Source organism: Rhinoderma darwinii, chromosome 1 (assembly GCF_050947455.1).
Source record: "Rhinoderma darwinii isolate aRhiDar2 chromosome 1, aRhiDar2.hap1, whole genome shotgun sequence".
In the NCBI taxonomy this organism is placed as follows: Eukaryota; Metazoa; Chordata; class Amphibia; order Anura; family Rhinodermatidae; genus Rhinoderma; species Rhinoderma darwinii.
Window position 1 is genome coordinate 331,898,632 of NC_134687.1, and position 14,857 is coordinate 331,913,488.

Consider the following 14,857-nt stretch of genomic DNA (forward strand, 5'->3'; position numbering starts at 1 on the left):
TGACCCCACAGGTGTTTTAGCAAATTTATTAGGATTGGAAAAATAGAAATTTATTTTTTTTGGCAATAGTATGAAGTTTTAGCTAAAAAAAATAATTTTCACAAGGACTATAGGAGAAAAAGCACCCTGATGTTTGCAGAGCATTTTCTCCTGAGCACAGAAATTACTCATATGTGGTAATAAACTGCTGTTTGGGCACACGGCTGGGCTCAGAAGGGAAGGAGCGCCATTTGGCTTTTGCCGCGCATATTTTGCTGCCGCTAAGTACCAGTACAGTAGAAATTCCCCAGGTGTGATCTTATTTTGGAGACTATACCCATCAAAGAATTAAATTAGGGGTGTAGTGAGCATTTTGACCCCTCAGGTGTTTTTTTGTATTCCTGAGTAAGGAAATACCCCATATGTGGTTGTAAACGGCTGTTTGGACAGATGGCAAGGCTCTGAGGTACCAGTACAGTGAAAAACCCAGAGAAGTGACCTTATTTGGGAAACTAAACCCGTTTAATGAATGTATCATGAGGTGTAGTGAGCATTTTGACCCCATATGTTTTTCATAGATTAGTACACAATGGATATTGCAGTTAGAACATTGCCAATTTTCCACAGATATGCTATTTCAGTGCCCAATATGTGGTGCTCAGCTTGTACCACTGGAGATACACACCCCATAAATTGTTATGTCCTCCGTAATACAGTAATACCCCATATAGGATCATAAACTGCTATCTGGGCACACTTCCAGGCTTGGAAATGGGGGCATATGTAAGCTTAGTGGAGTATATAAGCGCATAATAAGGTGGTATAATAATGGGGTAAACAAATAATAAAATGTATTATCCATGGATATTGACATACGCTTTGAACCAATCCTTGCACAGTCCAGTTTTTTTGGCGGCAGGTATCGCACTTATATAGGGCGTCCGTGGTATTGTACAAAATATCTGCACTTCAGTATTGCCTAATCTATGACTCCTTCACTATCCCCATATTCAGCACAAGACCATAAAAAGTCATAGTCTCCGCTGCATCTACGGAGTCCACCTATGGGGCATAGCAAATGATGACGTGGGGTTTCAGGTGAAGAACTGATGGACAATTGTCTGGGCCGTCGTTTTGCATCATTGCAATCTGAGAGTCATAACTTTTTATTTTTCCGTTGACTGAGCTGTGTGAGGGCTTGATTTTATTGGTACATGCTGTAGTTTTTCTTAGTAGAATTTTGGGGTACATGCGATTTATTGATCACTTTTTTTTTCAATTTTTTTGGGCAGTTAGGAGACCAAAAAACACCAATTTTGTTACAGTTTTTTCTATCATTTTTTACGCCATTCACCGTGCAGTATAAACAACATGTTTACTCAATTCTGCGGTTCGATGTGATTATGGCGATAACAAAATATCCATCGTTTTTAAATGTTTAATGACTTTTACACACTAAAAATACTTTTTTCTCAATAAAATAATGTTCTGGTGTTACCATATTCTGAGAGCCATAACTTTTTTAATTTTATGTCGACGAGCTGTGTGAGAGCTTGTTTTTTGTGTGACAAACTGTAGTTTTTATTGGTACCATTTTGGGGTACTTGCAATTTTTTGATCACTTTTTATTACATTTTTTTGGAAACAAAGTGACCAAAAAAAGGAACTTCTGCCACGGTTTTTGATTTTATTTTCTTACGGTGTTCACCATGTAGGATAAATAATATGATATTTTTATAGTTCAGGCCGATACGAACGCGGCGATACCTTTTATGTATAGTTATTTTTTTTTCATTTTTGTCCAATTATTTTTAAACTTTTATTTATTTTTTTAAAACATTTCTTTTTACTTTTTTTTGTACTATTTTTGGCCTGTTCTTCTGATTACCTGTACAATACACTGCACTTCTTATGTAGTACAGTGTATTGTAACTGCTATTTTTCAACTGACAGTTAACTAGGTCCTGCCTTTGGCAAGACCTAATATGCTTCCATACATGGCCAGCCAGGATGCCATTGTTAGGCTTCCTAATTGCCATACCAACCATCGACACCCCACGATTGCTCGCACGGGGCTGATGGGGTATAGAGGGAGCCCCCTACCTCTGTGTCAACCACTTAAATGTTGCCGTCGCTATTCACAACAACATTTCAGGGGTTAAACGGCGGCAATCGGAGATAACTGATCGCTACCGTTGCAGCTGGATGTCGGCTGTAGATTGCAGCCTACACGCTCTGCAGATGGCACGGGCAGAGCTCCTGTGCCCGCTTCATCCTCAGGGTGTAACTGTACACCCATTTGCGTTAAGGCACGGTCAAAATGGGCGTGCAATTAAAAAAGGAATAAACACAATAATTATCTTCTAATTAATGAAACTAGAATAAAATACATGAGATATTCCCTTTGTGGGGCTGAGAAAGACTGACTTGTGTGCCGTTACGGTCCTGACTGAATAAGCTATATTTTTCCCACTTTCGCAATACAGGGAACCATTTTGTGGGTACAGTTGCACCCACTGACTTTATTATGGTGTCTCATAGTTGCCCTAATTTGAAGGGCTTTTTGTCTTGTGATACAAAAATTCCCTTTAAATGAGATTCCGTTCTAACAGTTTATTATATATAAAATTATTATATAACATTTCAATAAAAAAAGAATTACTGAATAAACAAGACACTTAGATCAATGTCAGAATTACATCTATCTTCTATCTTGGGTCACTATGCTGTCCTAGAAAAACTAGAACTAGTCTGAACTAAAAAAGAGGCGAATACAAAGTCAAGCAATACATTGTCCAATATTAATGCAGTTATCTCATAATATTTGGCATGCTTAAGTGCCAGCAATATCTGGGATAGTTTGCAGCTTGTAAATTTGTTTTTTGCTGACTGTACTTTCAGCTTTTCCCTTTCCTTGTTAAAAAGTTTGAACATCTCTTTTAACCACAAATTCTTTTTTGAGATGACATTGTACTGTATTCCTCCGTGTATAGCTCAGAACAATCTGTTCAGAATACTTCATCTGGCACAAACGTTAGCACAAATTCTTGATTTAAGCAATAAGGCCAAATCTTTGTATTTATAAATCCTTATGGTCGACTCAAGCTATACTAGTAAACTATATGGACAAAAGTGTTAGGACACACTTCTTAAACAATGGATTCAGGTTCTTTCAGTCCCATTGCCACTGGTGTATAAAATCCAGCACCTGGCCATGCAGTCTGCCTTTACAAACATTTGTGAAAGTATGAGTTGTTCTATAGAGCACCATGAATTTGAGTGTGGTACTGTAATAGGATGCCACCATTGCAACAAATTATTTCATTAAATTTTATCCCTCTTAGATATTCCACGATCAACTGTGAATGATATTATTACAAAGTGGAAGAGTTTAGGAACCAAATGAACTCAACCACGAATTGGAAGAACACGTAAAGTTACAAAGCGGGGTTGCCAAGTGTTAAGCGTGCATAGTGCGTTAAAGTTGCCAACGCTCTGCTGACTCAATAACTGCAGAGATCATTAAAATCAACACAAAAACTGTACGCCAGAAGGATCAACTGCATGACAGCCTTACATCACCACGTTTAGTGTCCCACTAGGACACTACTGGTGAATAAATGGTTAATGTTTTATACGTTTTTGACATGATTATACATATTTACAGAAAAGTGCCTGATGGTTGCCAGCCAAGACACTGTTTTCACTGTTATTTGCACTATTTAAAGAGCATCTGTCACTAGTTTAGTAATGCCCAATCTCCTAGTTAATCTAATAGGCGCTGCCACACTGATAATGCTAGTGAAAATTGTGTCCCAAAATGTTTATTACTTTAATAGTTATGAGCTTTTTTCTAAATATGCAAATTAGGCTATACTAGACAAGTGGGTCTCAACAGCAGCGATTCTCCTGAGGTGCAGCCACCTCACAGCCTCTGACGCTGTCCTATCAGCATGAAGCTGCTTCACACCGTGTGAGAGACTGAGGCTGGAGGGAAGGGGGATCACTTCAAACAGCTGTATCTCGAGCTGTGGACCACCTAGAACATCTGTTTTGGTGGCATATGAAAGATGAGATATCACCAGTTGAAAACACAGTCGGCAATGGAAGCTGTATACTATATGATCACGCTGTGTTGCTGGGCTGGGAGGAGAACTGTATGCTGATTGTACAGAAAACATTACACCATCCAGAGTGAAAAGAAAGTGTATCCTCCCATTTGGCAAGTATAGCCAAACTAGCATATTTAGAAAAAAGCTCATAAGTTTGCAAATATTAAAGGGAAGGTGTCATGAAATGTTTTTTTTTTTTTTTTTTTTATTATATTGCTTTTAGTATGATAAAAAAAATGTTTTATTTATTTGTGTTCGTGTATTCTACTTTTTACTTTTTTTATTTTTACTTCTCTATGGGGGCTGACATTTTTTTTTTCATCTCTGTATGTGTCGATTAACGACACATACAGAGATGGAATACGGCACATACATCCCCATAGAGAATGCGAACGGGAGGCGTTCCATTCACTACAGCGTACGCCGTCTGTGTGGGAACGGCGCATGCGCCGCTCCCATACAGACCAAAAGGAAGGTCTTTGGCAGAGCGAAATCCGGCGCCATTTTCATGTGGACCGGAAGCTGCGGCCGGACAGTAAGATGACCACTTCCGGCCGCGGCTTCCGGTCATATGTTCAATGAAGCGAAGGCGCAAAGAATAGGAGCGGAGGCGGCAGGAGCAGGTAAGTTATGTTCGTGTATGTGATGTGTGTTTTACGTTCGTGTATGTTTGTGTTATACTGTATGCTGAGCACTGTATCTAATCCTCCTACACTGTGCAGTCGCTCAGAAAATGGTGGCACACAGTGTAGGAGGTTTGACGATTCAAACCCTGCCTTCTCCTGGCACTAGCCAGAATAAGGGAGGGGGGATTGTGTGAGGACACTAGAAAGTGTGTCTACCCCAAATTTGCAGCATAAAGCAATGAGGTTGCTTTACCACATTGACCATGCTGCAATTTTGGGAAGTGCTCCCTCTAGTGCCCAGCACATGGAAATGTTATAAATTAGAATCTAATTTATTATATTTCCGGACTTGTGAAAAAATTAAAAAAATTAAAACAATGTGTAATTACTCAAATAATAATTGTTTAACTAAAAAAAATAAAAAATTCTAGCGACACATTCCCTTTAAACACAAACTACACTCTAGTTATCAGCATCATAGCGACTATTAGATTAGTTAGGAGATGGGGCATTAATAAACTAGTGACGGATCCTATTTAACTTTATTTGCTGAGAAATAAAGTAATGTGCCTTAAGATGTTTTGGGTCTGAATTGCTGTGGCTGGAGCAGGTCCTTATCTTTTCTATTGAGCATCTCTGGATGCTACTGGAAGAAGGGTAGAGCTAAACTAGTATGGGTTTGCCCCCTCCCTGTCCAGTGATCAGTTGAGTTTAGCTTAGGATGGACTGAGGAGAGGATAAATTCTCTGAGGTGTACAGAGTAAGAGTCTGTGAGGAGAAGTTTTCCCTGGGCCTCACAGCCACGACTGGGTCATAGGCTTTTGGCCTGAAAGATCTGCGCCTCGCAGTTAAGCATCACAGTAAAATTGAGATATTTGTGCATCCCCCAGTTGGGAACTGCATACTACAAGAATCACTATTTGAAAATTTACATTAGGGTAATGGATTGCTGCAGTCAAGAGAAAACTAGAGAGATTTAAGAAACCTTTTTCTAGCTCTAGCTCAGCCAGCCCATTGTTGGAAGACTGCCTTGTGACATTGTGTACCTCCATCATGGAAGTGTTCTGCAATTTACGAACAAGTAAAGAAATCGTGAGTTATCTGTTTAATTATACTACGTCTCCTGCCTATAATTTCCCAAGACACCCCACCTTCCACCAGCCAGGAGACATTTACACAGGGTGTGCCCGGGGGAACAACTACCGCCATCATGAAAGTGCAACCCCCTCATCACTGTGCCAGCCCTTGGAGTATGAGCGGTCTAGTGGAGAGGGGCCGTGCCACCCTAAACACTGTGAACAGACAATGATAGAGGACTACTACTCCCAACGTCCTGCCTGCCAGCTGTCCCACTGGGTCAAACTGCACTCCCCATGGTTGCTACACAATTGTCGGATGGAGTGTGTAGAAGCACACCACCACCACTGGACTGTGGAGCAGTGGAAATCTGATCTGTGAAGTGACGAATAACCCTTCTCTATCTGGCAGTCTGATGGATGAGTCTGGGTTTGGCGAAGGCCAGGAGAATGTTACCTGCCTGACTGTATTCTGCCAACTGTAAAGTTTGGTGAAGGAGGGATAATGCTATTGGGCTGTTTTTCAGGGGTTGGCCTTGGCCCTTAGTTCCATTGAAGGGAATTCCTAATGCTTCAGTATACACATATGCTTTTTACTTTATGGGAACAGTTTGGGGAAGTCTCTTCTCTGTTCTAGCATGACTGTGCCCAGTGCACAAAGCAAGGTCCATAAAGGCATGGTTGAGTGAAGTTGGTGTGGAAGAACTTGACTGGCCCGCACCTTAACCCCATCAAACACCTCTGGGATGAACTAGAACGAAGATTGCGAGCCAGGCCCTCTAGTCCAACATCAGTGTCTGACCTCGCAAATGCTCTTCTGAATAAATGGACGAATATTCCCACAGACACACTCCAAAATTTTGTAGAAGCCTTCCCATGAGTGGAAGCTGTTAATGTCTATGGATTTAGAATGGAATGTCATAAAAGCTTCTGTGGGTGTCCCAATACCTTTGTCCATATAGTGTACTTTTAAGTGAGTACTTGCATGTGGAACCTAAAGCTTAAGGGTATGTTCAAACCCAGTGTTTTCAGGCATTTTTCGGGGAGTAAACACCTCGAATAACGCCTGAAAAAAACGGAAGCTGAACATCTCCAAACATCTGCCCATTGATTTCAATGGGAAAAACGGCGTTTCATTCAGACAGGGCGTTTTTTACGCGGCAGTTTAAAAAAACGATGCTAAATAAAACGCCCCGTAAAAAGAAGTGCATGTCACTTCCTGAGCCGTTTTTGGAACCGTTTTTCATTGGGTCAATAGAAAAACAGCTCCAAAAAGGCTCCACAAAACTAATCAAAAAACGTTTGATGCCTTAAAAATGGCCATTGCAAACAGCTCCGTATTTTACAGCCGTTTTTACTTTAGCGTGTGAACATAGCCTTACTTGACTGCAGTAAGTGCATGAATAATGTTTAGTGTAACGTCCATTATTCACCCCTCGACAGCTGCGGCCGTGGTCTAGTGAGCGCTGGCCCGCATCTCCTCCCCAGAAGACGCCAGTGCTCAATTCCACTCCACTATGCTGTGTCCCGTAGGGTGCGCTCGCACGCTCGCGCCCGGCCATAAGGGGCACATGTAAAACATCATTAATTAGCCCATAATCACCCTGGACTATAAGAAGGGCCCTGTCCCTTTGCTCTTTGCCTGAGTGTTGTTAGTATTCCTCTGCTAGTCTTGCAAATGGTCCCCTAGTGTTATTCTGTTCCGGTTGTTCCCGTGCCCTGCTACCTGTATCCTGTATCCCGTGTTGTAGTTGTTCCTGTTCCCGCTATAGTGTTGAAGTCAAGTTCTGATGTGTTACACCACGTCTGGTGTCATCTGTCTCATCTGCATCACCTGCCGTCAAGTTCCCATCTGTGCCTAGCCGTTGCTACTGTCTGGACTATCACAGGTACCCTTGTGCTTGGACTATATACAGTATATTAACTTGGTGCATTGTAGTTTAGCCAGCTGCCGTCCCGCTACGGCGGTGCGGCCCAGTGGGTCCACACACACACACAAGTCGTGACAGTACGCTCAGGCCATGGACCCCGCTGGTCAACCTAAGACCATGACGACATCACAAGCCATGCAGGCAGACATACGGGAACTTCGATCACGATAGGACCAACTCCTCCTGGCGGTGAATTTCATTGCACTTTGGCTGGATGAGCAAGCCGCAACCGTCACAGCGCCTGCTCCTGTTGCTCCGGCTGTTAATCCTTCTACACCTCCTGTCAGTGCCGATGCTGACTTCCGATTCTCGCTGCCTCTACCTCCTCGCTACGATGGAGACGCGAGGTACTGCAGGGGATTTCTCAACCAGTGCCAGATTGACATGAGGATTTCAGGAACGGTCTCAAGAGGTACGCCGGTCCAGAAGACTTCCTAGGCTTGCTCCTACATTTCAGCAACCCCTGTTGTCCTCATTTGCTACTCCACCTGAGGAGCCTAAGCAAGTAGACTGACTCAAATTGTCTCGGGATCCCATGGAGACGGATCGAAATGTTGCCTGCCTGGGGTGAATAAACACATCACCTTTTCTCACCATTTTTGCTGGAGTGTTGCCTCTTCATTTTTTTGGATTATATGTATATATACAGTATATCTCCCCCTTTAAATAGTGCTCTACATATAGCCCACCCCTGTGTATAGTGCCTCACATATAGCTCCCTCTATAATGCTCCACATATAGCCCACCCCTGTATATAGCCCCCCTGTAGATATAGCTCACCCTTGTATATAGTGTCCAGCATATAGCCCACCCCTGTAGATAGTGCCCTACACATATCTCCCTCTATAAATAGTGCTTCAAATATAGCCCACACCTGTATATAGTGCCTTACATATAGCTCCCCCTATAGTGCTCCACATATAGCCCACCCCTGCATATAGCCCCCCTGTAGATAGAGCCCCCCTGTTCATAATGCCACTCACATTTTTAAATTACATTTGTAAAAAAACAAAAAAGCTTTACATAGTCGCGTTCATCCCGTTCTCGTGCCGTCCGGTGGCAACAGATTGAACTACTTGACCTGTAAATCGGCGCTGTTCAACGGCGCAAAGAAGTAATCGTGCCGCTTGCATCTTTGAAAGTCGCTGAATGGCCGGTCACGGAACATACACGGCCATTCATCTATTATTCCTAGGAGAGGGTGGTGGCGGCTGGTTTCAGTAGGACCGCCTCCCGCTCAGAGTGGCAGCAGGCCGCCCTTATGGACTGTGCAGCCCTGGCACCCCCCCCCCACCTTCCCTTTTAGTTGTGGCCAGGGCACATGCCCCGCCTGTCCCCCCTAGCTATGCCGATAGATAGATAGATAGATAGATAGATAGATAGATAGATAGATAGATAGATAGATAGATAGATAGATAGATAGATAGATAGATAGATAGATAGATAGATGATAGATAGATAGATAGATAGATAGATAGATAGATAGATAGATAGATAGATAGATAGATAGATAGATAGATAGATAGATTGCTAATTCCTCATTTTAAATTTTGAAGTTCTAAATTTCTCATTATGGTGAATGTATAACAAATGTAATAAGTCCCGATAAACCTCAATGAATATTCAGCTGTCACCTTTATTATAATAACTCATCAGAATAGGTCAGAAATTTGTAATACTCCACAATTTGATCATGCACATTCCATTGTTTGTGGTCTGCTGTCCTAGTAATCACATTGTTATTATCGTCATTCCCCTTGAGAACTCTAAACAGCAGCTGGACAGGCATGTCATCTATTTCTACACCAGCTTGGGCAATTTCACAAAACGGGATTAGAACAAACTGATTTCACCTATATAAATAGAAAATAAGATGGACAGTTGCAGGGGTGGACACAGACAGGGGCCCCTGTGCAAAATTAGTATATGGGCCCCTTGCTCTACAAAATGTCATCATAGATCACCCACTTACGTCTCTCTAACAATCCATCAGTAATTGTTAGCCATAAAATTCATAATCTCGGGCATTTACATGCAATCTAACAGGCTGCTTTACGGTGACAGTTGGCCCTCTTACCTACTGGGCCGCTTAGCAGCTGCACAGGTTGCACCAATAGTATGTCCACCCCTGGACACCTATGTCCTAAATTAATTTAATCCGTCCGAGGTGTTTTTCAGACTACTTTGTTTTTGTAATTTTGTATTTGTTTTTGTAATGCACATCCTTAGTGGGGGAACATCTTCATAGAGTTATAACTAGCAAAAAAAGGGAAACTAGACAAGAACAAGAGTAAAACTCTTGAGACACAAAAGAAAGGTGGAAATTCACTTGTACATAGTGGAGGAGGCTTTTCTACTTTTCTCTGTTACAACCCCAACCCCATTCCAGATATAAAGATTAATGTGGACTTTCAGGTTTTGGATGGGTCTACTTACATTTTAGTGTGTACGGGATGGCTGCCAGACCCCCTAGGGTTTGAAATCTTGAGGGAAATAACAGAACAGCCATTTTGCTTTTATTCAACCAATTATTTTTCTATCCATAATTTAGTGTATTAGTTTTTCCTGGAGCGTTGCTTATCGAGTTGTCACCTTAGGAAAGCTGCTTATTTCCTGTACTAAAAGGATGCTTGCTGTCTCATCTCACCTCCTAGTAAAGTGTATGCTTTGCAGATGGGCACTGGACCAGTGATTTTTTACTCATTAGGAGCTCACAAGATATCATGTACTGCCCAAAAACACTCTCAATGATAGTAGCAAAAGTTTATGGAGATGTGGCAGATGAGGCAGACGATGTTGTGACCAGTTTATGCCACCGAAGACAAATACCTCATAAAATTTTAAGCGGGTTCTCCCGAGTATGGCGATGCGAGAAATGTGAATGTAAACTGCTGTTTGGGCACGCTGTAGGGTTCAGAAGGGAGGGAGCGCCATTTGGCTTTTGGAGCGCAATGTTAAGCTTGGTAATAGTTCTGTTTGGGGTTTTGCTGGTATTTCAGTTTATAATGCGGGGCATATGTAAGCTGTGCGGGGTACATCAGGGTATAATAAGAGGGTATAATAATGTGGTAAATAAATAATAATCTGCAGATATGTGGCCGGTGTCGCACTGATAAATGGTGCCCAATCTTATTCGCATTTGGAACACTCTGCACATTTGAAATCGTCATATACTGAGAGCCAAAACTTTTTTACTTTTTCTCCACCGGAGCCGTTTGAGGGCTTATTTGTTGCGGGACAATCTGTAGTTTTCATTGGTACCATTTTGGGGTACATGCAATTTTTTGATCACTTTTTATTCCATTTTTTGGCAAGCAAGGTGACCAAAAACCATCAATTCTGCCAATGTTTTTTTATTTATTTCTTTATGGCCTTCACTGTGGGCTATAAATTACAATTTTACTTTACTCTGCGGGTGGATACGATGATGGTGATACCAAATATATATTGTTTTTCTAAGTTTTGCTGCGCTTGCACAATAAAATCACTTTCTTTTTATTTTTCTAGCAACCATATTCTGAGAGCCATATCTTTTTTATTTTTTATGCAAAAAAGCTGAGCAAGGCTTTTTTTTTTTTCCTTTGCAGGACCGGTTGTAGATTCTATTGGTACTGTTTTGGGGTACATGCGACTTTTTCATCACTTTTTATTCCATATTTTGGGAGGGCTGGTGATAGAATAAATAGCAATTCTGGCATAGTTTTTGATATTTTTTTTGCGGTGTTCACCGTGCAGGAAAAATAACATTATAGTTTTATAGTTTGGGTCGTTACGGACTTGTCGATACCAAATATGTGTAATTTTTTTAACGTTAATTTTCATTTTTTTTCCTATAATAAAAGACTTATTATATGAAAAAAGGCAATGTTTGTTTCTACTAACTTGAAACTTTTATTTTTACACTTTTATTCAACTTTTTTATTAACTTTTTTCAACTTTTTTTTTTGTCCCACTAGGGGACTTGAGGGCCTGCACCTCTGATCTTTTCTGTAATGCATTGCACTACCTACGTTGTGCAATGCATTAGAGCTGTCAGTCATGCACTGACAGCACGCCTATTAGGTCCCATCTCTGGGCGGGGCCTAATAGTCTATCGTACGTGGCAGACCAGGAGGCCATTGTTAGGCCTCAGGTTGCCTTAGTAACGATCGTCAGCTTCACGATCACATCGTGTCGATGCCGATCGCTACAAGCCACTAAGATGCCGCAATCGCTTTTGATCGCGCCACCTAAGGGGTTAATGGCAGGGATCGGTGCTAGCTCCATTCCCTGCCGTTACAGCACAGTGTCAGCTGTCACATACAGCTGACACCGGCGACTGATGTCGCAGGCTCAGCTTCTGAAACTGCAACACCATCATCGTTAGGCCTCCGGTCTGCCAGAACAGCCATCGGAACCCCACGAGTGGCATTGCGGGGTTCCGATCTGCTAGGAAACACCATAGATGCAGCGCTCGCTATAGAGCGCTGCATCTAAGGGGTTAATCGGCTGGATCGGAGGCTAGCTCCGGTCCTGCCCATGTAGCAGGGTGTCAGCTGTAATATACACCTGAGACCCGCTGGCGATGGTGCGGACTCAGCTTCTGAGCCCGCATCAGCAACACAATTCATCAGTACGTTGTATTGCGTTAAGTCCTTAACGACAACAACGTACTATTACGTTGGGTGTCGTTAAGGACTCCAATTTCTCATGAAACCAATTCAATACAATATTGTGTTATGCTAGCAAAACCTTTGCAATTCACATCACAACCACTAAGTGGCCACACATAGACACATATAGCATAGACATCTCATGTCAGAGTATCATGAAATCATGTTTTTTTTTTCAAAAATGGTCATCTGGTGCCATACATCTCAGGATTTGTCGAGATAAGTGGAAATATAAGAAAGGACATCTGTACCTATGTAACAGGACAAATGTACAATCATTGAAGAATGACCTGTTATACTAAACTAAGTGTTGACAATAGTATCATTAACACAGATGTTCTTACTTTCCTTTCAGGAGTGTGTGCTGTTGGGAAACCAATGTGTCTTCTTTTTGAATATATGGCCCATGGAGACTTAAATGAATATTTGCGTCATAGATCACCACGTGCTTTAAGCAGTTTAAGCCACAGTAGCCTTGCAACCAGAGTCAGACTCTCGGACCTAAATCCATCTCCACTATCTTGCACTGATCAGCTGCATATTGCCCGCCAGGTGTCAGCAGGGATGGCCTACCTCTCAGAGCGGAAGTTTGTCCATCGGGACCTGGCCACCAGAAATTGTTTGGTGGGTGAGGACATGGTGGTTAAAATAGCTGATTTTGGTCTTTCTAGGAACATATACTCAGCAGATTACTACAAAGCGAATGAAAATGATGCTATACCGATCCGTTGGATGCCTCCAGAGTCCATATTTTACAATCGTTATACAACAGAATCAGACGTTTGGGCTTATGGCGTTGTCCTGTGGGAAATATTCTCTTATGGCATGCAACCTTACTATGGAATGGCTCATGAAGAAGTCATATATTATGTTAGAGATGGTAACATTTTGTCATGTCCTGAAAACTGTCCGCTAGAATTATACAATCTTATGCGTCTCTGCTGGAGCAAGATGCCTACTGATCGTCCAAGTTTTGCATGTATTCATCGCATTCTGGAACGTATGTATGACAGAGCTGTCTCCGCTCAAGTGTGAGGGATACATAATTCAGTGTGACATTGCAACTTGATATATCCTTTGAAAACAGGCTTCGCTTTTCCACAATCATGGTTTGTGTTACATGGAAGCACGTAATGGCATAAAACACATCCATGGACTGACAATGGATCTACAGCCCCATCACTGACATAATGTTTTGTTTTTTGGAGAAAAAAAAAATCAGTGACTAACAACATGGTTCTTAACTTAAGGACATTTTTATTTAATGAATAAATAAATTATATTGGGGACATGTCAAATAGGTCCAAGTCTAGTGCACATTTGTCATGTATTTCACCACTAAAGGTTTACAGGAACAGAAGTAAGTTGCTTGTCAGACAAATACATCTTGTAAAATGCATCATTCATTCCGAGTATTGTGAACGCATTGTGAATCAAAACTGTATCATAAAAAAAGGTGGCAATGTATGAGTTTAGAAACACATGGCTGCTTTTTTTCTAGAAACTACTTCACTCTTGTCCATAGGATGTGTCTGCTAATGCAAATGAATGAAAGTAATATATTCAGGTGAATGGAGATGCAATACCAGAAATACCACGTGTATAAGAGTGGTGCTGTTTCTGGAAGAAAACAGCCATGTTTTTATAATCGTATTCAATCCATTTAAGAACAAACTATAAATGACTTGCAGCATCCAAGGGTAATGTACCGTCATTAAAGAGTATGTACCTTTAACAATTTGTTAAAGGGGTTTTCCCACAAAACACATGTATCCCCTATCCACAGGGGGTCCCCCATTCTCCTTATCGCTGGGGTTCCCAGCGGTCAGACCTCAGCGATCACACATGCTGTGGATAGGGGATACATGTGTTTGTAGGAAAATCCCTTTAAGTAAAGTTGTTTGCAAAAGTTAAGATGACATATCGGTTCTTGATGAACATCCCGTTCAAATTATTTTCAAACTACATGTACAAAGTCCATGGTCCAAAACTTAAATGCAAAAAAACATACCATACATACGCAGTTCTTTTAGTGTGCATTATATTGTAATGAAGTAGTTTTCATTTCTTAGGGTCACATTTAGAAGATCATTTCATTTCATAGTGAGTATTATTGTTCCGAATAATTTGAACATTAATATTATTATCATTTACTGTATGTTTATTTCAATATTTGTAATTTTTATTTCAGCTCATTTGAAACGTTGTCACTTCTAACAATTTTTTTTAAATAAACAGCTGATATTTAATTAAATCTATTTTCCTATCATTATTTTATTTTCAGTTTTTATTTCAGCTGTAATGCTCACACTGCAATAACATTTTTGTTGTAGGTAAAACATTATAATAGTAAAAGAATATGAAAAGAATACTGAAAAACAAAGGGTAAAAGGTTTAAATTCAGGGGTTCCTCAATTAACAGTACTCATTTATTCCTGTATGAACACCCATTGCATTTTGAAAATATTGTAACTTGAGACC

At 41.1% G+C, this 14,857-nt stretch overlaps 1 protein-coding gene across 1 annotated transcript in view; it reads left to right on the forward strand.

The window, feature by feature from the left end:
• The window catches only part of MUSK (muscle associated receptor tyrosine kinase), a 218,161-nt gene extending 203,684 nt beyond the window's left edge, over window positions 1–14,477 (forward strand). Inside the window, exon 17 of the mRNA XM_075851610.1 lies at window positions 12,732–14,477. Within this exon, the coding sequence (XP_075707725.1) occupies window positions 12,732–13,411 (680 nt within the window). The 3' untranslated portion in view covers window positions 13,412–14,477. The remainder of the gene's footprint in view (window positions 1–12,731) is intronic.
• The last annotated feature ends 380 nt before the right edge of the window (window positions 14,478–14,857 follow it).